The sequence below is a fragment of the Dipodomys spectabilis genome, unplaced genomic scaffold (assembly GCF_019054845.1).
Source record: "Dipodomys spectabilis isolate Male_0828 unplaced genomic scaffold, ASM1905484v1 ptg000184l, whole genome shotgun sequence".
NCBI lineage: Eukaryota > Metazoa > Chordata > Mammalia > Rodentia > Heteromyidae > Dipodomys > Dipodomys spectabilis.
Genome location: NW_024870861.1, coordinates 628684 through 655699, shown reverse-complemented (window position 1 = coordinate 655699; position 27016 = coordinate 628684). Strand labels below are relative to the sequence as shown.

General features: G+C 56.5%; 1 protein-coding gene across 4 annotated transcripts in view; it reads left to right on the top strand.

Moving 5' to 3' along the window:
- Pcbp3 (poly(rC) binding protein 3) overlaps window positions 1–27016 on the top strand; it is a 170698-nt gene that overhangs the window by 130113 nt on the left and 13569 nt on the right. For 3 of the 4 annotated variants that reach the window (XM_042695320.1, XM_042695319.1, XM_042695322.1), the window contains exons 3-10: window positions 1646–1800; window positions 7197–7220; window positions 8049–8081; window positions 8415–8531; window positions 11550–11681; window positions 12425–12553; window positions 16299–16373; window positions 19196–19237. In XM_042695320.1, coding sequence (XP_042551254.1) covers window positions 1646–1800; window positions 7197–7220; window positions 8049–8081; window positions 8415–8531; window positions 11550–11681; window positions 12425–12553; window positions 16299–16373; window positions 19196–19237 — 707 coding nt within the window. The remainder of the gene's footprint in view (window positions 1–1645; window positions 1801–7196; window positions 7221–8048; window positions 8082–8414; window positions 8532–11549; window positions 11682–12424; window positions 12554–16298; window positions 16374–19195; window positions 19238–27016) is intronic. The other variant, XM_042695321.1, reaches the window with a different exon arrangement.

Here is a 27016-nt window from a genome sequence, read left to right as displayed (position 1 = left end):
TCACTCAGCGCTGGGGTACAGCAGTACACTCACTCAGCGCTGGGGTCCAGCAGTACAGTCACTCAGCGCTGGGGTCCAGCAGTACACTCACTCAGCGCTGGGGTCCAGCAGTACACTCACTCAGCGCTGGGGTCCAGCAGTACCGTCACTCAGCGCTGGGGTCCAGCAGTACCGTCACTCAGCGCTGGGGTCCAGCAGTACACTCACTCAGCGCTGGGGTACAGCAGTACCGGTCGCTCAGCGCTGGGGTCCAGCAGTACAGTCACTCAGCGCTGGGGTCCAGCAGTACACTCACTCAGCGCTGGGGTCCAGCAGTACCGGTCACTCACTCAGCGCTGGGGTCCAGCAGTACCGTCACTCACCAGAGAGGGGAGCCATCATCCTGTCACTCTTCCGTGAGCACTTCCCTGTCACTGCCTGTAACCTGTTTTTGTCTTTTTTTTTTTTAATTTTATTTTATTTTATTTGAGAACATACTGTACAGAGGGGTTACAATTACATGGGCAGGATAATGCATACATTTCTTACCCAGCATTGCAGCCTCCTCCTTTGTTTACCCTTCACCTCCCTTCCCAGCCTCCCCCCTCCCCCCACCCAAACCTTCCCCCCCCCCCCCCACATCGACATTGTAAAGCTGGTTTTGACATGACATTTTGTACTTCTCATTGTTGCAACAGGTCCACCTCTGTTTTTGTCTTTAATGACAACACGCAAAGGACACAGATGGCACTGGGACTTTGATTGGGGTAGAGTTTTAACAGTCCAGTAGCGAGTCTAGACTAGGGGAAGAAAGCTTCCAAGGACTGTTGATGTTAGCACAAGAGACACAAGTGGGATCTTCCTGGCTGGTGAGGACAAAGCCAGTTCCACAGGAAACTGAAGCCCTGTGACAGAAAAAGGGGAGCACTGGCACCAAGAGAAAAGCCAGGCTTCCAGGCCGAGGGAGCGGGCTCTGGTGCCCCTTGGCCCTCCGTATAGAGGAGGACACGCAGGTCAGAGGGCTTGCCTGCCCTGCCCCAAGTCATGTGGCTGATCAGCCTCAGAACCGTGGGAGGCTGGGACCCAGCCCTGTGGGCTTACCCCTACTCTCTCCTCCCCCGCCCCTGCACAGTGGGTGTTCCCCAGGTGACACCTTCCGTCTGTGGCAGTGACAGCAGTGTGTCCTCTCCACCGCAGGCCAGAAGGGACTTTCAGGACCACAGACATCCAGTGGCCATGGATGTTCCTCAGTGGCCACAGGCGTCCCCCGCCATTGCCACGAACATCTCCCAGTGGTCACGGACATCCTCAGTGGCCACGAACATCTCCCAGTGGCCACGAACATCTCCCAGTGCTCACGGACCTCCCCAGTGCTCACGGACATCCCCAGTGCTCACGGACATCCCCAGTGCTCACGGACATCCCCAGTGCTCACGGACATCCCCAGTGCTCACGGACATCCCCAGTGCTCACGGACCTCCCCAGTGCTCACGGACATCCCCAGTGCTCACAGACATCCCCAGTGCTCACAGACATCCCCAGTGCTCACGGACCTCCCCAGTGCTCACGGACCTCCCCAGTGCTCACGGACATCCCCAGTGCTCACGGACATCCCCCGAAGCCATGGACGTCCCCTGGGGCTCACAGCTGTGCTTTCTCGTTCCAGGAGACGCCATCTGGGTTCCATCCGTCCTTCCTCACAGTACCCTCGGCACCTTAAACCACCACCCTCAGCTGCATTTTGGGAGAAAGATGGAGTCGAAGGTCTCAGAAGGTGGACTCAATGTCACCCTTACCATCCGTCTGTTGATGCATGGAAAGGTAGATGCACACCCACAGCGGGGCCTGTACTGTCTGAGGGGACTGAGCTGTGGGGGGACTGGAAAGGCAGATGCACACCCACGGCAGGGACTGGGTTATCTAGGGGGGACTGTGTTGTCTGAGGGGACTGGACTGTCTGAGGGACTTGGATGACTGAGGGGACTGGACTGAGGGACTGGACTGTCTGAAGGACTGGACTGTCTGAGGGACTGGACTGTCTGAGGGACTGGACTGTCTGAGGGGACTGGGCTGTCTGGGGGGACTGGGCTGTCTGGGGGGACTGGACTGTCTGAGGGACTGGACGGTCTGGGGGGACTGGACTGTCTGAGGGGACTGGACTGTCTGAAGGACTGGACTGTCTGAGGGACTGGACTGTCTGAGGGGACTGGACTGTCTGAGGGACTTGGATGTCTGAGGGACTTGGATGTCTGAGGGGACTGGACTGAGGGACTGGACTGTCTGAAGGACTGGACTGTCTGAGGGACTGGGCTGTCTGGGGGCACTGGGCTGTCTGGGGGGACTGGACTGTCTGAGGGACTGGACGGTCTGGGGGGACTGGACTGTCTGAGGGGACTGGACTGAGGGACTAGACTGAAGGACTGGACTGTCTGAGGACTGGACTGTCTGAGGGGACTGGACTGTCTGAGGGACTGGACTGTCTGAGGGGACTGGGCTGTCTGGGGGGACTGGACTGAGGGACTGGACTGTCTGAAGGACTGGACTGTCTGAGGGACTGGACTGTCTGAGGGGACTGGACTGTCTGAGGGACTTGGATGTCTGAGGGGACTGGACTGAGGGACTGGACTGTCTGAAGGACTGGACTGTCTGAGGGACTGGACTGTCTGAGGGGACTGGACTGTCTGAGGGACTTGGATGTCTGAGGGGACTGGACTGAGGGACTGGACTGTCTGAAGGACTGGACTGTCTGAGGGACTGGGCTGTCTGGGGGCACTGGGCTGTCTGGGGGGACTGGACTGTCTGAGGGACTGGACGGTCTGGGGGGACTGGACTGTCTGAGGGGACTGGACTGAGGGACTAGACTGAAGGACTGGACTGTCTGAGGACTGGACTGTCTGAGGGGACTGGACTGTCTGAGGGACTGGACTGTCTGAGGGGACTGGGCTGTCTGGGGGGACTGGACTGAGGGACTGGACTGTCTGAAGGACTGGACTGTCTGAGGGACTGGACTGTCTGAGGGGACTGGACTGTCTGAGGGACTTGGATGTCTGAGGGGACTGGACTGAGGGACTGGACTGTCTGAAGGACTGGACTGTCTGAGGGACTGGACTGTCTGAGGGGACTGGACTGTCTGAGGGACTTGGATGTCTGAGGGGACTGGACTGAGGGACTGGACTGTCTGAGGGACTGGACTGTCTGAGGGACTGGACTGTCTGAGGGGACTGGGCTGTCTGGGGGCACTGGGCTGTCTGGGGGGACTGGACTGTCTGAGGGACTGGACGGTCTGGGGGGACTGGACTGTCTGAGGGGACTGGACTGAGGGACTAGACTGAAGGACTGGACTGTCTGAGGGACTGGACTGTCTGAGGGGACTGGACTGTCTGAGGGACTGGACTGTCTGAGGGGACTGGGCTGTCTGGGGGGACTGGACTGAGGGACTGGACTGTCTGAAGGACTGGACTGTCTGAGGGACTGGACTGTCTGAGGGGACTGGACTGTCTGAGGGACTTGGATGTCTGAGGGGACTGGACTGAGGGACTGGACTGTCTGAAGGACTGGACTGTCTGAGGGACTGGACTGTCTGAGGGACTGGACTGTCTGAGGGGACTGGACTGTCTGAGGGACTTGGATGTCTGAGGGGACTGGACTGAGGGACTGGACTGTCTGAAGGACTGGACTGTCTGAGGGACTGGACTGTCTGAGGGACTGGACTGTCTGAGGGGACTGGGCTGTCTGGGGGCACTGGGCTGTCTGGGGGGACTGGACTGTCTGAGGGACTGGACGGTCTGGGGGGACTGGACTGTCTGAGGGGACTGGACTGAGGGACTAGACTGAAGGACTGGACTGTCTGAGGGACTGGACTGTCTGAGGGGACTGGACTGTCTGAGGGACTGGACTGTCTGAGGGGACTGGGCTGTCTGGGGGGACTGGACTGAGGGACTGGACTGTCTGAGGGGACTGGGCTGTCTGGGGGGACTGGACTGAGGGACTGGACTGTCTGAAGGACTGGACTGTCTGAGGGACTGGACTGTCTGAGGGGACTGGACTGTCTGAGGGACTTGGATGTCTGAGGGGACTGGACTGAGGGACTGGACTGTCTGAAGGACTGGACTGTCTGAGGGACTGGACTGTCTGAGGGGACTGGACTGTCTGAGGGACTGGACTGTCTGAGGGGACTGGGCTGTCTGGGGGGACTGGGCTGTCTGAGGGACTGGACTGTCTGAGGGACTGGACTATCTGAGGGACTGGACTGTCTGAGGGACTGGACTGTCTGAGGGGACTGGACTGTCTGAGGGACTGGACTGTCTGAGTGGACTGGACTGTCTGAGGGGACTGGACTGTCTGAGGGGACTGGGCTGTCTGGGGGGACTGGGCTGTCTGAGGGACTGGACTGTCTGAGGGACTGGACTGTCTGAGGGACTGGACGGTCTGGGGGGACTGGACTATCTGAGGGACTGGATTGTCTGAGGGACTGGACTATCTGAGGGACTGGACTGTCTGAGGGACTGGACTGTCTGAGGGACTGGACTGTCTGAGGGGACTGGACTGTCTGAGGGACTGGACGGCATGAGGGGACTGGACTGTCTGGGGGGACTGGACTGTCTGAGGGGACTGGACTAAGGGACTGGACTGTCTGAAGGACTGGACTGTCTGAGGGGACTGGACTGTCTGAGGGACTTGGATGTCTGAGGGGACTGGACTGAGGGACTGGACTGTCTGAGGGGACTGGGCTGTCTGGGGGCACTGGGCTGTCTGGGGGGACTGGACTGTCTGAGGGACTGGACGGTCTGGGGGGACTGGACTGTCTGAGGGGACTGGACTGAGGGACTAGACTGAAGGACTGGACTGTCTGAGGGACTGGACTGTCTGAGGGACTGGACTGTCTGAGGACTGGACTGTCTGAGGGGACTGGACTGTCTGAGGGGACTGGGCTGTCTGAAGGACTGGATGGTCTGGGAGGACTGGACTGTCTGAGGGACTGGATGGTCTGGGAGGACTGGACTGTCTGAGGGACTGGATGGTCTGGGGGGACTGGACTGTCTGAGGGGACTGGACTGTCTGAAGGACTGGATGGTTTGGGGGGACTGGACTGTCTGAGGGGACTGGACTGTCTGAGGGACTGGATGGTCTGGGGGGACTGGACTGTCTGAGGGGACTGGGCTGTCTGAGGGACTGGATGGTCTGGGGGCCACTGGACTGTCTGAGGACTGGACTGTCTGAGGGGACTGGACTGTCTGAGGGACTGGATGGTCTGGGGGGACTGGGCTGTCTGAGGGACTGGATGGTCTGGGGGGACTGGACTGTCTGAGGGACTGGAAGGTCTGGGGGGACTGGGCTGTCTGAGGGACTGGATGGTCTGGGGGAACTGGACTGTCTGAGGGACTGGATGGTCTGGGGGGACTGGGTTGTCTGAGGGACTGGATGGTCTGGGGGGACTGGGCTGTCTGAGGGACTGGATGGTCTGGGGGGACTGGGCTGTGAGGGACTGGATGGTCTGGGGGGACTGGGCTGTCTGAGGACTGGATGGTCTGGGAGGACTGGGCTGCCTTAGGGTATTGGACTGTCTGAGGGACTGGATGGTCTGGGGGGACTGGGCTGTCTAAAGGGACTGGACTGGGGGGACTGGGCTGTCTGGGGGAACTGGGCTGTCTGAGGGGACTGGACTGCGGGAACTAGAGTTCTTGCCTAGCAACCATAAGGACTTGAATGCAAACTTGAGTACTGACAGAAACCTTTACTTCAAACTTACACAGCCATTGCAAGTACACACAAATGACAGTTCCCTGGAACCACATGATTGAGCAGCCAACCTCCTGCCTGTCCCTGAGCACTAGTGTACATCTCCTACATAGATGGCACACTGTCCCTGAGCACTAGTGTACATCTCCTACATAGATGGCACACTGTCCCTGAGCACTAGTGTACATCTACATAGATTGCACACTGTCCCTGAGCACTAATGTACATCTACATAGATGGCACACTCCTGTCCCTGAGCAGTAGTGTACGTGTCTTACAGACTGCCTAGTGGGGCCTCATCCTGGTGCCTGCTCCCTCTGGGCCTGAGAAACACGGCCCCCACAGTTCCCACAAAGCCCCTGCTGGGGAATCCAGCCTAGAACAGCCATGCTGCCACCCACCCCAGAGCACAGGTCCTCCTGCAGAGGTGCACATCCAGACCCCTTGGAGGAACGCCAGCCCCTGGTGTGCTGTGCTTCCTGAGCTCCTCACCTCCTGTGCACAGCCCTGCAGCGGTGCAGGCTTGCTAAGAGCATGGCTGTGTTGAGGGAAAACGGCAAATTTAAAAGGCACGGAGCTGGACGGCTGGGGGCGAGACTAGTCCTGTCTCAAGTGATGCGTGGAGCTGGCCCTGATGTGGGCTGACCAGCAGGCAGGGAGGTGCTGTCCCCACTGACCCTGCCAGAGTGCCCACCCTGCAGACACCTGGGCATGGCTGTGGACACTAGGAATGTCCACGCGAAACAAGCCACAGCAAAGGCAGTGTGGCTCCTGGTGGGTCTCAGCAGGGAGGGGTGTTTATCTCAGATTTCCTTGTGGTGTCTGTCTGAAAAGCAGCTGGCTGCCTGTGTCCTATCCTCCAGCACTTTGTCAGGCAGCCTTAGCCCGATGGCACGGAGGAAACATACAAGCCAGCCTGAAATGAACCCCCTCTCCTCCCCTTCCCCTTCCCCCGCCCTCTTCTTCCCCCTCTCCCTCCCCTTCACCTTCTCCCTCTCCTCTTGCAGTAATGGGGTTTGAACTCAGGGTCTAATGCTTGCTAGTTTGGTGTTCTACCATTTGTGCCACACTCCTATTCCATTTGTGCTTTATTTTTCAGATAGGGTCTCAGGTTTTGTGTCCAAGGCCAGCCTAAAGACAATGAATTCTTGCCTGTTCTTCCTGCATAGCTGAGATTAGAAACATACCCTCATGCCTGGATTATTGGCTGAGATGGGGTTTTATAACTCAAACCACAATTCTCCCAATCTCTCCCTCCTGAGTCACTGAGATTAGAAGTATGCATCACCTGTTAGTGGTGCCCAATTCCCCTTGGGCCTGGGTGGACTGTCTAGCATGCCTGTAGTTCTGGTTCCATCTGGCACCACAAAAGATAAATATTCCTCTCATGTTAAGAAGGTAGATGGCAGCATCTGACCCCAAACTGTGTTTTCTTCTGCTTTATGACATTCTCTTTCTGTGGCTTTGTTTCCCCACAGGAAGTTGGAAGCATCATTGGGAAGGTAATTATTACCTGTGCTCCGCTCCTCTTGGGATCTCTGAGGGGATGGCCCCTGCTTCTGGGTGTCCCTGGCAGGAGTGCTGCCCAGAAGCCCATTAACAACCCCTCCTGCTTCCAGATGCACTACCTTGAAGCAGACTCCCAGCTGTATGTGAGCCTTGGGGGCAGACATTTCCCTTGAGCCACCTCAACAGCCACCACTGCCCGCCACATTGGTGGTCTGTAGGGCTTGGAGGCTTGTGACCCTAGAAAGTTACTTTGCTTGTACTATGCAGCAGCCCTCATCGGAACAATCTCCCTAACAATAGTACAGCCATCTTATATCTCCATTCTAAGCGGGGCTGAAGGCCACGAGGGAGCCTCCCTCAGGCAAGGGAGTTGGTGCAGAGGTCCAGGCACACCGACCCTGCGTGCTACCTTGGCCCCTTCTCTGCATGGTATGCAGAGTACCGAGGAGCCTCACGGCCCATCACCCCAGCCCTTTCTTGCCCTTTGTCTTTAGAGACCGTGCGCAGCCCTGCTCGGCCTCCCCGGGCCCCCTTGTGATGCTGTGGCAGGAGCCTGCCTGGCTGGCCAGCAGGCACCCACCTTCCCAGAACTCATGTTTCTCATCGTAAAGTCTTGGGGATGTGGGAGATGAGGCCTCACTCATAGTGCAGGCAGGGCTGGACACTCACCGGGGACAGGCTGGGGTGGACAGGGCCCATCACCTGGCTGCACTGTCCACCAAGCCCGCAGAACAGCAGCAATTCCCAGCACCACGCCATGCCAGGCCATGCGCCCTCTGTCGAGCCGTCAGTGACTCTTCTCATCTGCGTCTCCATTCCAGAAAGGGGAGACAGTGAAGAAGATGCGTGAGGAGGTGCGTGTGACTTGCTGTGGACACCATCCCACCTACGCCAGGATGCCAAGGCCAGGAGGGTCTCGGGGCCCGGCGCGTGTCCATCTGGGCAGGGACGGCAGGGCCTTGCCCAAATGGGCGGGAGTGGTGTTCCCCCTGACTACAGCATGTGCACGGGGTGCAGACTACCCTGGGGAGCACTCAGACTCCTGCTAATCAAAATTCCACGCAAGGGGACTGTGGAAAAGAATTCTACTTGCCTATGTCTGCAGTGGGTCCTGTCTGGAGAGCTGGGCCTGTACTGTCTGGAGTCTGTTATTTGTTGCCAGACACATTTACTTCCTCTCACCCTAGAGTGGAGCCAGGATCAACATCTCAGAGGGAAACTGCCCAGAGAGAATTGTGACCATCACAGGGCCAACGGATGCCATCTTCAAGGCCTTCGCCATGATCGCATACAAGTTTGAGGAGGTGAGATCCCTCAGCTGGTTCCCTTACTCCCCTCTGCCAGGACAAGGTGGCAGTTCTGGCCCTCACAGGACACTGCTGGCCAGGGAGGCACCCTCCTGTGCTCCTGCCCACCTTCCTCCTCCTAAGACCAGCCGCGCCTGATGTGTGCATGTGGGAGAAGTCCATTTCCCACGTGCTTCCTCAGACGATGCGCCAGACCTAGCCTCAGGACATCCCCCCACCAGGCCCTGGCTGCCCAGATTCGAGCCCTGCCCGTGCCCCAGCACCCACTAGCTCTCCCACATTACCACAGCTTGCATTCATCCCCTCCACTGCTGCCTGCAGGTTATTGAGTTACATGGGAATCCCTGGTCCACAGACTGTAAGAGGAAAGGCAAGCCGTCAGGCTGAGGCTGACGGCAGTCTGCTGCCCCCGTCAGATGTGAGTGGAAGCACTCTATTCCCTACTGTCCCAGCTGACAAAATCAGACACACCAGGTACAGCCGCTCACACCTATAATCCCAGCTACTGGGGAAGAAGGACAGAGACCAGGAAGGATTGTGGTTTGAAGCAGGCCTAAGCTCAAAATAACCTATTTCACTAAACAAAGTAGCTGAGATCTCAACTGTGGGAGGCATAGGTAGGAAGATCCCAGTCACGTACTGGCCCTGGGCAGGCACCACAGGACCACCTAGAAATAATTATCTAATTGGAGGTGCTCCAATGGCAGAGCCCTTGCCAGCAAACACCATACCCCCAAAAAGGGCAGGGGGTGGGAATGATGTGTTGGCCAGCATCCTGTCACTGTAACAAATAGAGTAACAAATAGAAATAACTTATTTGTCAATCAATTGGCAAATAATTTATATAGGAAAAGGTTTGGTTTGGCTCAGTTTCCGCAGTTCAGTCTACAGCTGGGCAGAATCGTTGTTTTCACACCTCTGCTGGGGCTGGGCTGCACACATGGGGTGAGCTTGTTGGCATGCAGAACCATTCTCCTTGTGCCTGTGATCCGCTTTGGCCTGGAATCTCCCCTGTGCTCCACATCCGGTTTTTACCCCTCCCAAGAGTACCAAGCCAGGGGCCGAACCTGTAACACACGAGGCTCAGAGGATACTCCAGAGGAAACTAAGCACTTCACCAGAAGACTTACCTGTGCCAGTATGTGTCCAAAGTTCAAGTCCAGAGCTCCCCTGGAGACTCAAGACAAATTGCTAAAAAGCAGCAAAAATAAAAGTGCAAGCTCTGTGCAGTGACCCATTCTGAAAAAAAGAGACAGGATTGGCATGGAGGGACTGGACCCACGCCAGGCCAGACACAGGGGACCAGCGGGACTTCCTGTGGCTCCGTGTCCTGCTGCCTCGGGATGGCTTGGGCAGCCCCACCTCTAGCTCCACAGCTGCAGCCACATGGCCGCTCTCCTGGGCTGGCTTCCATGCTGCCTGAAGCTTCCGTGTTCCTGACGTCTGGTGAATTCCCCAAGTCACCGTCATGGCATTAGTGTTGTCCTTGGCTTGAGCGGCGCCCCATCAAGCTGCTCACACGGCACCTGGCCCTGTCTCACACTGCCCAGCTTCCCAGGCTTTCCTTCGAAATCTTAGCACACACTTCCATGACTCCACAGTTCTTGCATCCTGCCTGCCTTCAAAACGTCAGATGGCAGCAAGACTTGTTAGCAAGGCCCCCTTGGACCAGCTGTAGTGGCCTCTGCGTGGCTCTGAGGCTTACGTAGTCCCAGTGGGTGGGGCATGCTGGTGCCCTCACCCTAAAAGACAACCCTGCGCAGTCTTCAAGACAGACTTTCATTTGTCGGTCTCTCAGTCGGCCACGGGTGAGACCTTCCTGGTTCTGAGAATCATGCATGTATTTTCCTATTCCAGTAGGACCCACCGGGCTCCTCACTGCTCCTAATCCTTCAGCAACTGTACCATCCATGCCATCCCTTCAGACACTCTCCTTTGTGGAAAAATTCCAGGTGTTCAAAATTTTTTAACTAGATTAAACCCAGGGCCTCCCACATGCTAGATAAGCACTGTACCTCGGAGTTAAATCCCTAGCCCATCTTTCTGTGCCTGATTTGCACTGTAAATCAACTACAGACAGCCAGTAATACCCAAGGCAAGGGGCCCCCCGGACCAGGGCAGTGCTGGCGCTGAAGCCTGTCGGGCTTCCCACGTTAGCCAAAGACACTTGAGGTGAAGCAACTTTTAAACAAGAATCTCATTTGGAGACTTCAGATCAATCAAAAATTGGCACCCAATGGACCTGAAGTCTTATTCCCTTTCTTTTTTATAAGGTACCTCTTGGAAAGGCCAGGGTGGCCATTGGAGATCCTAGTCATGCTCGATGGGGAGGACACATTAGAAAGCGGCATGAGGATCAGGACTGAGGTAGGATAGTTCAGGCTGAGATTTCCAGGAAGGGGAGAGTTAGGTGGCCCCTAGGAGCTGGCCAGAGAAATGGGAACGCCATGCTGGCGTACTTCCAACACAGCCACCCCAGCAGGCGGGCCTGTTTGGGTCAAGTACCTGAGAGGAGAACGTCTTCATCAGCCTTCCCTGGAACCCCCAGCCACGCCTGGCCAGGTGGACACCAGTGCAGGAGGACGGCCAGTGCTCCAGGCTCTCAGCACAGACTGTCGTCTATGGTTGACCCCATGACCCTTCTCATGACAGGCAACACTTCAAGTCGCACAGCACAGCACACAGCAGCCATAAAAGCCACCAGCTGGGCAAAGGGCAGAGCATGTGTCCACCATGGATACAAGCAAGCAGGTAGCGCTGCCCCATGACTCCTGACCACGCAGCCTGGCACGTCTGGTGTGTGGCCCGCACGGGGTCCCCCTTCTGTCTGGTCTGCTGGTGTGTCCTCGTGCCTCCGAGCCCAACCTAGCTGTGAGTCGCAGTGACGACCAGGCCCGTCCTCTGCACGCTCTGCCATGGCCTCTGAGTGCCCAGCAATGCAGGTGCAAGCAGGGGCGCCCTGAAACAGGGGTGCCCACCGCCACAGGGCCAGCATGCTTGTCTTTCCTTCCCTAGGACATCATTAACTCCATGAGCAACAGCCCTGCCACCAGCAAGCCCCCGGTGACGCTGAGGCTGGTGGTCCCCGCCAGCCAGTGCGGGTCCCTGATCGGCAAAGGCGGCTCCAAGATCAAGGAGATCAGGGAGGTACCAAGACCTTCCCCGCCCAGGGTGGGAGGAACCGTCCCGGCAGCACGGTGACTAGGCTGCCATGTCACTGTGCTGCCTGCTCCCTGGGGAGTCCATAAGTCCTGGCACGGGGCACCACAGATTCCTGCCCTGAAGCTGATGTGTGACGGGGACAAACAGTCCAGTGGGCAAACAATAGGGAAGCCAACACGGTGGCCTGTGGGGGGGGGCCCTGCTGGGCAGGAGCGGCCACGAGGAGGTGTTCTTGAGATGAGCAGGTTAGAGCTCCCTAGTTCTGCAGCTCAAGGCTGCACCCAGACGCATCCCTGCTCCACGGGGTTGCCCCTCGGCAGGCAGGCCCCCGGGAGGGCACGCTTGACCTCCACAATGCCTGACTTCAGGGGCACCAAGCCCTCCCTTACCCAGAGGACAGCCACTGCCTCATAATTTCCTCCCATCTTCCCCTGTGACCCAGAACTCCACAGAGGAAGCAGAATTCCTGTCTTGGAGGGTGGGGCTTCCTGGCCAGTGTACCCGTGGGTGGGACAGCAATGGCCTGAGGCCTCACAGCTCCCTGAGCAGTGCGCAGAAGCAGGCGTGGAGGAGAGGCGGCACTGGGCGGGCGCAGGGTCGGACCCAGCAAGGCCCCGTTTCAGTGAAGGCTACTGTGTGCAGACTGCCCTGCCCTCATCCTGGATCTCCTGTCCTGTGTACACTGCTACCCGCTCTCTCTTGTCCTCTTCCAATGTCGTTTTCTTCAGTCCACAGGTGCCCAGGTCCAGGTAGCTGGGGACATGCTGCCCAACTCCACAGAGCGGGCAGTGACCATCTCAGGGACGCCGGACGCCATCATCCAGTGTGTCAAGCAGATCTGTGTGGTCATGCTGGAGGTACAGCCACCCAGCAGGCGCCAGCTTGCCTCTCGCTTGGCACTGGGTCCACTGCAAGCCTTGGCCAAGGCTCCAGAGCCTCACCGGTCCCCAGGGTTCACGGGGGTGGTCGTGGCTGAGGGGGGGCGGGGCATCAGGGCCGCCGTGCAGGTCGCAGGCCGGGTGAGCAGGCACTTGGGCAGAGCTGCTGCTGTCAGAGTCAGGCCGGCCTGGGACCACTGTCGGGAGGGAGAGTGAAGGAGGACGGGCTTCTCCTCCGCTAGAGCTCAGCGAGAAGCTCTGTGCTGCCCTGGCACTGGGCCCCCAGCACCTGCCCTAGGCAGGGGCAGTGCAGGCCAAGGGTGCCACCCTCGGCAGCAGAACTCCCTGCTCTGCGGATGGCATGCAAACTAGAACCAAGAACTGCCGCTGAGGTACCAGATGGGACTCGGGACAGACCCGGGAAAATGCCCAGTGTGAAACCAGAGATGAGCAGACAGAGAGAGGAAACAGGCCAGGGAAGCATCATCACACAGGCACGGAGAGTCCAGACCTGCACACTTAATCTAGTCAACACCCAAAGGAAGCAAAATTCAAGCAACATCAGTAGCTGTGTGTGCCCTTCTCCAAAGCCCCTGATGTGATCTGCCTCACATGAGCACCGGTACTGTGCCCTTCTCCAAAGCTCCTGATGTGATCTGCCTCACATGAGCACCGGTACTGTGCCCTTCTCCAAAGCTCCTGATGTGATCTGCCTCACACGAGCACCAGTACTGTGCCCTTCTCCAAAGCCCCTGATGCGCCTGCCTCACGTGAGCACTGTTAGTGCCCTTCTCCAAAGCTCCTGATGTGATCTGCCTCACATGAGCACCGGTACTGTGCCCTTCTCCAAAGCCCCTGATGTGATCTGCCTCACATGAGCACCGGTACTGTGCCCTTCTCCAAAGCCCCTGATGTGATCTGCCTCACATGAGCACCGGTACTGTGCCCTTCTCCAAAGCCCCTGATGTGATCTGCCTCACATGAGCACCGGTACTGTGCCCTTCTCCAAAGCCCCTGATGTGATCTGCCTCACATGAGCACCGGTACTGTGCCCTTCTCCAAAGCTCCTGATGTGATCTGCCTCACGTGAGCACCAGTACTGTGCCCTTCTCCAAAGCCCCTGATGCGCCTGCCTCACGTGAGCGCTGATAGTGCCCTTCTCCAAAGCCCCTGATGTGATCTGCCTCACACGAGCACCAGTACTGTGCCCTTCTCCAAAGTCCCTGATGTGATCTGCCTCACGTGAGCACCAGTACTGTGCCCTTCTCCAAAGCTCCTGTTGTGATCTGCCTCACACAAGCACCAGTACTGTCCCCTTCTCCAAAGTCCCTGATGTGATCTGCCTCACACGAGCACCAGTACTGTGCCCTTCTCCAAAGCTCCTGATGTGATCTGCCTCACACGAGCACCAGTACTGTGCCCTTCTCCAAAGCTCCTGATGTGATCTGCCTCACACGAGCACCAGTACTGTGCCCTTCTCCAAAGCTCCTGATGTGATCTGCCTCACACGAGCACCAGTACTGTGCCCTTCTCCAAAGCTCCTGATGTGATCTGCCTCACACGAGCACCGGTACTGTGCCCTTCTCCAAAGCCCCTGATGCACCTGCCTCACACGAGCACCGGTACTGTGCCCTTCTCCAAAGCTCCTGCTGTGATCTGCCTCACACGAGCACCAGTACTGTGCCCTTCTCCAAAGCTCCTGATGTGATCTGCCTCACACGAGCACCGGTACTGTGCCCTTCTCCAAAGCCCCTGATGCACCTGCCTCACACGAGCACCGGTACTGTGCCCTTCTCCAAAGCTCCTGCTGTGATCTGCCTCACACGAGCACCGGTACTGTGCCCTTCTCCAAAGCTCCTGATGTGATCTGCCTCACACGAGCACCGGTACTGTGCCCTTCTCCAAAGCTCCTGATGTGATCTGCCTCACACGAGCACCGGTACTGTGCCCTTCTCCAAAGCTCCTGATGTGATCTGCCTCACACGAGCACCGGTACTGTGCCCTTCTCCAAAGCTCCTGATGTGATCTGCCTCACGTGAGCACTGGTACTGTGCCCTTCTCCAAAGCTCCTGATGCACCTGCCTCACACGAGCACCGATAGTGCCTTCTCCAAAGCTCCTGATGCCACCCTGCAGGCAGGGCCCCTGGGCTATGGATCCATGCTAGGACTGCCCTTCTGAATGTACCACACACACACACACACACACACACACACACACACGGATGTCGGCAGTGGTGCTGGCTGGCAGAGACCCCCTTGCCTGCTCCCGTGATTCAGATCAGATCACTGGCCAGAAGGAAGGGGTGAGCCTCAACAGAAGAAATGGCCAGGGGTACTGTCCATGAAGAGGAGCTGGAGATCAGTCTAGAGATGGTTTGAAGTCTCTCCCAGAGGGGAGGCCTCGTAGGACCAGAGGACCAGATGCCTGGCAATAGGTGAACTTGGTGGTGTGGCCCTCAAGGGCTGCGTACCGCACCCAGCACTTCCCGCACCTGGTGAGACACGTCCAATGTGTCTGCCCCCTCCCAGGGAACACTGCCTGTGTCCAGAGGATGTGCCCTCCCTGGGTAAGAATGGGGTCGGGGCTCACTCACAGCCAGCTGGGCCTCAGGGCAAGTACAGAGGAGCTTCTCCTGGGATGAAGGGCTGGCCTCCGAGAGCCCCGTGAAACAGGGTGATGGCCAGGAGTCTGGAAGGGCCTGCAGGGCGGGGTCTTGGGGTAATTAGAAGCATTCCATAAGGACCTCAGAAATGTATGGGGTGGGCCTTCCCTGGGGACCTCTCAGAACCACCCCACCCCTTGGCCGTTCACTGCTCTGTGGGTTTCCAGTGCGGGGAGCCTGGACATCCTGCCCAGTGAGTCCAGAGGCCGCAGGTTCTGCAGGAGCCCTGGGGGGATGGACTGTGCCCTGCCGCCCAGCTGAGGCCCCAAGACCCCAGCTGGCCCGGGAGGCCGGCCAGCTCTCACGAGGCAGAGAGGGCCCGCAGGAAGTGCCGAGGACAGCCCCACCTGAGGCAGCAGAACCATCAAGGAGAGCTGTAACAGACCTCTTCGTGACTGGCGAACCTCTCACTTCTCTGCAGTTTTCTTATGACTCTGTTTCATGGTGAGGTTGGATTTCTCTTCACTTCGATGGCAGTCTCTACTCGTCATCACCACAGGCCAACCAGAGTCTTTGGAGTGCTGGACATCAGTTCCTGAGCCTGGTTATGCACACGGCTCAGATTCAGGAGCACTCCTGTGAGGATGCAGTCTGCACGCCTATCTAGAAGCCACTGCTGTGCTCATTGTAGTGCTCATGGGCCATCTGGGGGCTGCTCTGGGAGGGAGGGAGGGGCAGCAACACGAGAGCCCATCTGCCCCTGGCCAGAGCCCCACAGTAGGTGGCCCGGCCCCGCTGGCGGAGAGACACGCGCCTCACTGCCGACGGGCTGCTGCCACTCGCAGCCGGCTGTGGGGCAGGAGGCACACAGTGCAGCGTGAGAGAAGCCCCCTGTACAGAAGAAATGGGCGGCGCGGTGCAGGGTGCCGCCTGCTGGCCGCCTGCTCCGAAGGCCAGCTGAGCCCCGCTGCCCTTGCCGCGCTGCTGCAGCCTTGGGGCCCTCGCTGGCCACGTCTGGGGCTGGGAGGGTTTGCGCAGAAGGGCGGACGTGGGAAGGCGGCCCGAGGCCTAGCAGCAGGCTTCTCTAATGTCTCTCTCCCTCTCCTGTCCCTTCTCCTAGTCCCCACCGAAAGGTGCCACCATTCCCTACCGCCCAAAGCCCGCCTCCACCCCTGTCATTTTTGCAGGTGGTCAGGTAAGAGCCGACCCGCTCGCGGCCTCCACTGCCAACCTCAGCCTCTTACTGCAGCATCCGCCGCTGCCCGTTAGTGCACTCAGGTTTTCTCGCCTTCCCACTGCACGCCTCCCTCCCTGAGCCAGACACAGGGCTCTCCTGGCCCACACCAGGCTGGGGCGGGGGCAGGGGCACAGCTTCACCTCAGAGCCATGCCCCTCAGACACCTCTCCAAAGAGAGACCCCTGACCCAGACAGGAAGGACCCGAACATCCACAGCCCTGGGAGGCTCCTGCCAGGCCTCCGAGGGTCGTCCCAGAGCCCTGAGGCAGCTGGGCAGGGAGCAGTCCCAGTGGCATGATGGCCCCCGTGGGTTGTCAGGGAAGAGGAAGGGGGCCCGGCTTGCTCACCCGCCTCCGTCACCACCCAGCCCACCGTCAGCCCACCCATGCAATGGCTCGAACATGGTTAGCCAGGGGACGGCCCAGAAGGGCCCTGTGTCTGGCCGGCCGCGGTGTGTCTTTGTTCAAGGGAGTGTTAAGTCAGAGGCTACCAACAGGTGACCCAGCCACAGCAGGGCAGGCATGAGGTTTTAACCCTAAAAGGGAACGAAAGGCATGGGGACTTGACTCACAACGTAAAGAATCTTGTCAGGTCTGTGGGGCACCTGGCAGCCTGTGCACAGCCCCCACACAGACCAGCACACGGCATATTCTATTCACAGTCAGAAAACGAGGCCCAGCGCATGAGCGTCTTGCCAGGCTCGTGTGCTGGGGTACAGCTGCCCCTGCCTGCACCCTGCAGGGAGCCACCGCGACTGTCTGCAAGCCCTCACTGCTGCCCAGCCGTGGCTCTGGCAGGCAGCGACCCTCACGGGGAAGGAACCCTGGTCCGGAACAGTGCAGCTCCAGTTCAGGGCAGAGCCAGTGTGGGTGCCCAGGCTGAGGCCGCTCAGCCCGTTGCCTGCACACAGTCACTGTGCCATGGTGTTTGTCCCTAAACACTGCCCACACTATGAGCCTCCGGGGCTTACTGCCATGCCCCAGGGCAGCCTGATCTGCTGTCCTTGGCCAGGCCTTGGATACAGGTCCCTTCCCCACCCAGCCAACCAGGAGAGGCACCAAGCAAATCTGTGGGGTGGGGGTGTGGATCAGTCCTGAGCGGGCAGGTCTCCAGGTCCCCTGAGGACCCCCGCATGGACAGACCCCTGAGGACCCCTGTGTGTCCAGTGCAGGGTGTGGACAGACCCTTGAGGACCCCTGTGTGTCCAGTGCAGGGTGTGGACAGACCCCTGAGGATCCCCGTGTGTCCAGTGCAGGGTGTGGACAGACTCCTGAGGACTCCTGTGTGTCCACTGCAGGGTGTGGGCAAATCAGGTGTGGGTGCTGCAGGTGCTCAGCTCCCTCCTGGAGCTGGTGGCCCCAGGGCAGGCCCCAGGGCCATGGAGATGTACAGTCTGAGGCAGAAATGAAGTGTCCAAACAGTGGCCCCAGAGCAGCATCCCCGACCCGAGCTCATGAAATTCCACATAGACCACAGGGCAGGAGGGCAGCAGACTGCTAGCGTTGCTGCTGCAGGCCTGACGGGGAGCAGCATCACAGCATGTGGCCTCCAGACCTGCTCCTGGCAGGTCTGCCCGACTGCCCGACTGGTGATCTGATGAGATTCTTTCAGCTCCTCGGTCGTATCACGGGGCCCTCCCTTGCCACAACTGCATCGGTTCAGGGCTGGGCTGCGGCTGGGTCCCCTGTTGGGCAGTCGGTAGGCCTTGACCTCTCGGTTGGGTTATTGCTGATGGACACCTGAGGCATCCGTCACAGAGCCCACGGGCATTACATGTCACGCCTGCGCTCCGCCCATCCTGAGAGGCCTTGCTCTCCCTTGACTCCATGTGGTTGGTTGGTTGTCTGAGTCACTGGAGGTGTGTTATAGAAGAGACCTGTGGGGGTCACCGCCACCTATGGGGGCTTCACAGAGTAGCCAGGGTCGCCAGGGTCACTGCCACCCACAGGGCTTGGCAGAGAAGCCGGGGTCATGGGTCACTACCCACGAGGCTTCACAGAGTAGCCAGGGTCGCCAGGGTCACCGCCACCCACGGGGCTTGGCAGAGAAGCCGGGGTCATGGGTCACTACCCACGAGGCTTCACAGAGTAGCCAGGGTCGCCAGGGTCACCGCCACCCACGGGGCTTGGCAGAGAAGCCGGGGTCATGGGTCACTACCCACGAGGCTTCACAGAGTAGCCAGGGTCGCCAGGGTCACCACCCATGGGCCTTCACAGAGTAGCCAGGGTCGCCAGGGTCACCACCCATGGGGCTTGGCAGAGAAGCCGGGGTCACCAGGGTCACAGGTCACCACCCACGGGGCTTCGCCGAGAAGCCGGGCTCAGGAGTGTGCTGGCCACTGAGTCAGTTGCAGATCTGACACAGGGAAATCAAGAGACCTCAGAGACCCCACTGGGACTGAAGATTTGATCAGGAAGATGACAGATTGGGTCTTCCTGTGATTCATTAGATCCATTTCTTAACCCGTTTTTGGCAAAGCTGCTTTCGGTATCTTTTCGGCTGTCTCCAGTATAGTATTTAAATGACCAGGAGACCTCTTATGGATGGTTGAACAGATCCTCCTTAAGTTGTTTCCTTCTAGAGAAGTTTTGGGGTGTCTGGAGATTGGCCACGGGGCTTTCTGTGGCTCCCCTGGCTGCCACCAGGGGGAGGGTTTGCCACAGAGAGGGTGGAGATGTGCCTGTAGGGAGAGCTGTCACCCAGGGAAGGACCTCGGGCGGCGGCAAGCCCCACGCCCCCTGTGTTGTGAGCTGAAGGTCTCTCTCTCTCTTTCTCTCCAGGCCTACACGATCCAGGGACAGTACGCCATCCCTCACCCGGATGTGAGTTTTCACTCTGTCTCCCGTCCTCTTACTATTGTGTATCTACTTGCATGCTGCTGTTAATTGCTACCAATATTAATATTACACAATAATATTAATCGGTTTTCTCAGTGTCCCTCACCTGTGTTGTACCCATATAACCTTGAATAACCTTTCAGCCTCTTAGCACTAACTCTGCTTGTGTTGAGGACTTGGCCTGATGTCAAAATTGTTTTTGTTGCTGCAGTCCAGGGCTTCCCTCCTGTACCTGCTGAGGGCTCTGCAGTCCCTCCCGCTAGTCAGTGCCACAGTGAGTGGGCAGTGGCACTGACCGGCTGCAGCCAGGGTGCAGTGCTCTGTGCACCCAAGGAATCAGGCAGCATTATCAAAACAGACCTTCCGAGCTGCCCTGGAAAGGTGACGTGTGTGGAGAAGCCAAACCCCACACTGACATGCCCAGTCCTCCAGTGTACAAAGCCTGCAGGTCCCACTCTTCCTTCCAGAGTTAGTAAGATGCCACATGGGGTGCATGAGACCTGGGACTGGTGCCTCGGCCTCTGAGCCGGACCTGTGGTGCTACTGTGGGTGCCGAGTCCTCTCAGACATTCCTGGCAGCATGACAGTAAGGATATGTGTACCATAGAAGAGGGAGGCTCCCCCCGGGCCTGCGGGAGGCAACAGAGGCGCTCGGGGAGGGACCCTGAGCCTGAGGGGCCCAAAGATAGAAAGGGCATTTGTGCATATGTGTGTGTGCATACGTGTGCACATGCGCATGCCAGTCCTGGGGCTTGAACTCGGGGCCCTGAGCTCTTGCACTCAAGGCTGGCACTCTCCCATTTGAGCACACCTTCACTTTTGGCTTTTCAGTGGCTAATTGGAGATAAGAGTCTCACAGACTGCCTGAGCTGGCTATGAACCATGATCCTCCTATCTCCACCTTTTGAAGAGCTAGGGTTACAGGCGTGAGCCAGCTGCACCCAGCTAAAGGGCACTCTGGAGGGGACTTTAAGAGGATGGTCAGCAAGACCCTGTTGTTAGGTGTTACAAAAACTAAGGAGAGGGATAGGAGAGAGACGGCCGGCCTGTGGGAGCTGCAGCACCTTGCAGATAACTGAATTATCTTTTCTCGACCCATTTTGAACGCTGCCAGGCTTGTCAGCCCCTGGAGCGTGTCTGTGCATTCTGTGTGAGCCCTGCTGCTGGCCCTGACCGAGAGCAGAGCCGGCCAGGCCCTTCAGCCTCCTGCAGACGCTTCTTTGGACTCAGACACCTGTTTGGTTCAGACTTCCAGGCAGAGCAGGCAGGGGTTTCAGAATTCATTCACACTAAGTGTTTCAAGTATGGATTCAATTCCTTCTCATTGCAAGGCAGTTCCTTGAGCAGGAAATAAATTCTGTTGCTTTCTAACTTGAATAAAGCAACACACAATCAACCGGTAGAGAAGCGCTGACGGGAAAGGCCTCTTTAGATCCCAGGACACCATGACTCTGAACCCCCAGCGCCATGCTCCCAGGTCATCGGTGCAGACTTTGTCTGTGAGCACCGGAGGCCTGGAGCTCTACATGATGTGTCTGCTGTCCAGCGCCTACTGCTAAGGCCTTACGTGGCCTGGCAGCACTGAGCAGTCAGAGCAAGTGTTCTGCTCCCGGCACAGGGCAGGCCACTGGGGCAGGCCAATAGATAGACACTCGGAGGGCAGGGTCTGACCTTCAGGTGGCCCTGGCTTCCTGTGGTGCTGGGGTGGGCAGCCGCGCACATGCAGTGTATATAGAAGCAGCCTCAAAAGCTTAGCTTGTGTGAACTGGGTGAGTCTGTGGAACTCCAAGGTGCAGCATCATTGATGGATGTGGGTCATGCTTATGTCTTCATGCCAAATAATAAAGTCAGATGTTGGGGCCTGCAGGGTCTGATTGGCAAGTGCTTGCCAGTCTCTATGGCAGCGGGGTCTGAACCCTCCCCGCCCCTCCTGGGTGTGCCACGGATGTCTAGGGAAGCCTGTGTCCAGTCTGAGATGCGGCAGCTGTCCTGGGGGGCACAGATGTGACAGAGATGGTGGCTGGTGTGTTTTTCCTCTGTGGCTCCTCTCAGTATCTCTTACTCGGAAGTTTAGAGTGTTTCAGGTTAGCTTAGTGCCCACGGATGTTGTGGTTGTCTCTTGTGTATGGTGAGGTGCTGCGCTTTGGATGCATGTCCCGCTCCCTTCTTGTGCTGAAACCTGCTTGCCAGGTGGTGCTGTTAGGAGGCAGGCCTCTGTTAGATAACCCGGTGTGGAAGGCTCCTCCTCCCATCTTCTACCAAGTAAGAACAAAGCATTCATCCTGGAAACAGGGACAAGCAGTCACCAAACAGAACCTTCTGGCATCTTGATCTTGGACCTCTGGCCTCCGTAACTGTGAGCAGTAAATTCATGCTGTCTATAAACTACCCGGGCTAAGGCATTTTGTTAGAGCAGCAGATGAAGACCTTGGTTATTTTATCATGGAAAGCTTCCTGTGGATGTCATCCTGCTGTCCATACCAAACACGTGATTTGTGAGCAGAGTGGGGACTTAAAGCTGTCTTTCTTATAGGAACATAAAATTCAAGGCTTAGGCAATCACGCAAAAAGTTCACATTGAAGCACGAGTTTCATGACACGGAGGATAATGGTTGGGATGTGATTTTTATTTGTACTCAGTACTCTGTAGGAATATTTGTTTGTTTGTTTTGTTTAGTGTCAGCACCAGGGTTTGAACTCAGGGCTTCTTCACTCACAGCCATCAGAGCTGCATCTTTACTTCCTCTTAGTAGGAATGTTTAAAACTTCAGTTTTTTAGAATGAAAATGTAGTTTTAGGAAATGTTAACTGTTTTATTTTACAGTGTAACTGAATACAAGTTTATCTCAATCGAAATGGCTGGCTTGTGTGTGTATACATATATGTACAGATATGGGTACATGTGTGTATGTGTGTGCATATATACTGTAGCAACTTAATTCCTTATCTGAATACGTGGTCTCATAAGTCAGACACATAGACCATAGAGAGATTCATTCCTAAAATCTGAATATTCCTTACCTATAATGGAAGCATGCACATTTCAATACCTCATTTTAAGCCATGTTTTTAATCTGGCCCTTACTTAAATCATCCATGCTGAGGACTTTCAGTTTCCTCTGTTTATCCGCATGCTCCTTTACCCAGATCCTCTGGCACCTCTCCAGCTCTCCAGGCCTGGGTGTTATGAAGAGGTATAAAATGCTGCACTATGCATGGCCACATCCTCTGTGGTCCCATCCTGTTCTCTGGGACAGTAGCTCAGCAGCTGTGGAAAATATCCAGGAATTTTGGTATCCATTCCTCTGCTGAGTGTCTGAAATGGACACTCAGCAAGTGTAGAGAGTGACCACGCACCTTTGATCCAGTTCTCTGGATGACCGCTTAGCAACCATGGACAGTGACCATACATCTTTGTGTCCAGTTCTCTGGATGACCGCTCAGTGCGCATGGACAGTGACCACACATCTTTGTGTGCAGTTCTCTGGATGACCGCTCAGCGCGCATGGACAGTGACCACACATCTTTGTGTGCAGTTCTCTGGATGACCACTCAGAGGGCATGGACGGTGACCACGCACCTTTGTGTGCAGTTCTCTGGATGACCACTCAGCAGGTGTAGAGTGACCACACACCTTTGTGTGCAGTTCTCTGGATGACCACTCAGCGGGTGTAGAGTGACCACGCACCTTTGTGTGCAGTTCTCTGGATGACCACTCAGCAGGTGTAGAGTGACCACACACCTTTGTCCAGTTCTCTGGATGACCACTCAGCAGGTGTAGAGTGACCATGCACCTTTGTGTGCAGTTCTCTGGATGACCACTCAGCGGGTGTAGAGTGACCACGCACCTTTGTGTGCAGTTCTCTGGATGACCACTCAGCAGGTGTAGAGTGACCACACACCTTTGTCCAGTTCTGTGGATGACCACTCAGCAGGTGTAGAGTGACCACACACCTTTGTCCAGTTCTCTGGATGACCACTCAGCAGGTGTAGAGTGACCACACACCTTTGTCCAGTTCTCTGGATGACCACTCAGCAAGTGTAGAGTGACCACGCACCTTTGTCCAGTTCTCTGGATGACCACTCAGCAGGTGTAGAGTGACCACACACCTTTGTGTCCAGTTCTCTGGATGACCACTCTGCGGGTGTAGCGTGACCACGCACCTTTGTCCAGTTCTCTGGATGACCACTCTGCAGGCATGGATAGTGACCACACACCTTTGTGTCCAGTTCTCTGGATGACCACTCAGCGGGCGTGGAGAGTGACCACGCACCTTTGTGTCCAGTTCTCTGGATGACCACTCAGCGGGCGTGGAGAGTGACCACGCACCTTTGTGTCCAGTTCTCTGGATGACTGCTCAGCGCGCATGGACAGTGACCATGCACCTTTGTGTCCAGTTCTCTGGATGACTGCTCTGCGGGCATGGATAGTGACCACACATCTTTGTGTGCAGTTCTCTGGATGACCACTCTGCGGGCATGGATAGTGACCACACATCTTTGTGTGCAGTTCTCTGGATGACCACTCTGCGGGCATGGATAGTGACCACGCACCTTTGTGTGCAGTTCACTGGATGACCACTCAGCAGGTGTAGAGTGACCATGCACCTTTGTGTCCAGTTCTCTGGATGACCACTCTGTGGGCATGGACGGTGACCACGCACCTTTGTGTCCAGTTCACTGGATGACCGCTCAACACCCTGGAAAGCATCTGTATACCTCCACATCCCACCAGCATCACTGAGGCACAGGTTTGGAGATACAGAAAGGAAACTGCACCAAGTCCCAGGGCACTGGAATGACACAGAGCCCCGAGGCTCCAAGTCCCTGAGGGTTCAGCAGCCTTGGTGGGGCAGCTGCTAGGCCTCTCACCTGCATTTCTCTCTGTTTCTTCACGTCAGTGTCATCACATCAGGAGTTGCTTTTCTCTGGAGAATAGCCACACACAGTGGTAACTTGTGTGGGGCCATGACCTGATAAACTCAGTGTACCCAATCTGCTGAGCACCGCATCTGGCAGAACTGCACCTGTAGAATGTGGACTGCCCAGCCTTGCACCACGGGGCTGCCTGCCAGGCGCGAGAGCCCATTAATGCCATCTAGCAATGTCAGAGTAGTGAACACCAGCTGGGTGCTGGCGGCGCACACCTGTAACCCTACCTGAGATCTGAGGATTGTGGTATGAAGCCAGCCCAGGCAGCAAAGTCTGTGAGACTGTCTCCAGTGAACCACCATAAAACTGGAAGTGGAGCTGCGGCTCTAGCACTAGAGCACTAGCCATAAGCAAAAAAAGCTCAGGGACAGCAACTGGGCCCTGAGTTCAAGCCCCAGGACTGACACAAAAAGAGGGGGGGCAGCAGTGAAAACATAGCATTAGCCCAGAAAAATATCCAAATCCAAAGTGCATGCTGCATCAGAGCCTCATAAAGTTGGAACATTCTAAATCAGGGGCCATGTGAAGTAAACTTCAAAACAGCCTCACAATGTCTGAGTCTTTATGCTGGTCTTTGATTTCCGAATCATCCCTTATTTAGCATCCCTGTCATTTAGAGGGATGCTGAAAGCCAGCAAAAATAAAAGCAGCGCAGTAGTGTTGATAGAGAATCCAGCATCGCCACTCTTATTTGACCCAGTGCCCGCCATCCCCTGACCCTTGTTCTCCCCTGAGCTTCGCTTGGGGGTCTTGGGAGCATCCGTTGCACACTTGAAGAAGCAGATATTCTAAGAAGCTGCCTTGGCGGGGGTGAGCTAGCACGCTCATACAGCACAAGGGGCGTTAAGAAGGTGCCATGACCTACTGAGACACTTGTGCTTTGGTTCTGCATCTTGGGAAGTCACAGAGGCCTGTGTGGTAGTAGAAGTCCCGCAGGAGTAAGCATCAAGACGCTGCCTCGGACGTGCCTTAGTTTGACGCCTGTGTGCCCGGGGCCTCTGACAGGCCCCTCCAGGGCTCAGGAAGTGAGCAGAGCGGAGCTTGCTCATGCACGAAGACTGTCAGTGCTGTGTGCTGCACTGCGTTGGGCCCTTGCACTGGCTCAGTGTCTCCTTCTAGAACCCTGTACCGAGATAAGTGAGGGCACCTTTCCACTGAGAGTAAAGGAGAGGAAATCATTGATAGCTCCTGTGGCCACCACCTGGTGCCAGCACTCCTGGCTCTGAGCCCGACTCCTTCCCGGGTCCTGGAATGAGTGGGCTGAGAGGCAGGGCAGCTGCATTGTACCTCACAGAATAAGAGGCCCAGACTAACTGCTGCTGGCTGGAGAAGCCTTTCCCTCACTGTCCTGCTCCACGGCCGTCTCCCTCTGAGCTGTGGCCTGGCTCTGGACCCCTCCTTCACTGGCCCTTCTCAGCCGGCTGTGTGGGATCGCAGCCTGCTCTGTGACTTGTACATGTGCCAGGATCTGAGAAGCCCTGGATATGAGGACCAATATGAATACCGTGCATTCCCATAGAGCCCTGAGAAGCTAGGATGGAGAGAATTTTCTACAATTATTGACAGAAGCAAGTACACTCAAGTATCCCAACAAATTGCAAACAGGATAACAAAAAATCCATCTTAGACATAAATAAAACTACATAATACCAAAACCCAAAAGCAAGTACTAGAGGTAATCAGAGAGAATAAGAATATTACAAAAGAAGCTGGGCTCTGGTGGCTCACATCTTTAATCCTAGATACTCAGGAGACTGAGATCTGAGGATCACAGTTCAAAGCCAGCCCAGGCAAGAAAGTCCATGAAACTTATCTCCAATTAACCACCAGAAAACCGGGAGTGGCGCTGTGGCTCAAGTGGTAGAGAGCTCGAATTGAGCTGAAGAGCTGAAGGACAGCACCCAGGCCCAGAGTTCAAGCCCCACCACCGCCAAAAAAAAAAAAAAAAGAACATTACAAAGGAGCCAGGAAGTGGTTCATGCCTATAATCTTAGCTCTCCAGAGGAGGCTGAAGCAGAAGAATCTTGAGTTCAAGACCAGGGCTGGCCACATAGTAATATCCTATCTCAAAAAAGGAGAGAAAGAGGAGGAAGAGGAAAAGGAAACAAAGAAGGAAGCAGCAGCAGTAGCTGGGTGGCAGTGAGGAGGAGGAGGAGGCAGCTGCATGCTGGAGGGACATGCCTGTCTGACGTCCTGGGCTACAGTAGAGACTGGAACTGGGATGGCCATGTGCAAGCCAGGCCAGCCCAGCAGAAAAGTCCTCGAGACTATTTCCCTGGACGGAAGCTGGAGAGAGGTGTGAGCCTGTGATCCAGCAGTGATGTGAAGCTGAAAGAGTATGCAGTCACAGCCCGGGCGCCTGTTTGGTGGAAAGCGAGACCCTGCCCTAAAAAGAGCCGGTCAAGGGCAGGGCTGAAGGTGTGCTCGACAGGTATGGAGCCCTGGACAGCACCACCCGCAACAAGAGAGAGGAACAAGGAAGGAGAAATGCCATTGAGCCTTCACCAGCACAATGGCCATCCGGAGACAGTGACATAGTAGAGGAAGTGCTCTTCCGAGGACTTCAGTGTAGCTTCTGCAGACAAACAGCAAAGACCAAAAGGCCCACAGAAATCGCTTTCTAACGGATAGTCTTTTGAAAGGGAAAATTATGTCAAAAAGGAAGGCTAGACTTGAAAGAAAGAATGGTGGACAAAGAAAATTGTAGGCATTTCGGTAAATAAACAAAAACATAATGTGTTAAATCACTATTTCTGCTCTCTAATGGATGGAATTAATAGAAATAGATTAAAAAAAAAAGTACCCGTAGCCAGGTGCTGGTGGCTCATGCCT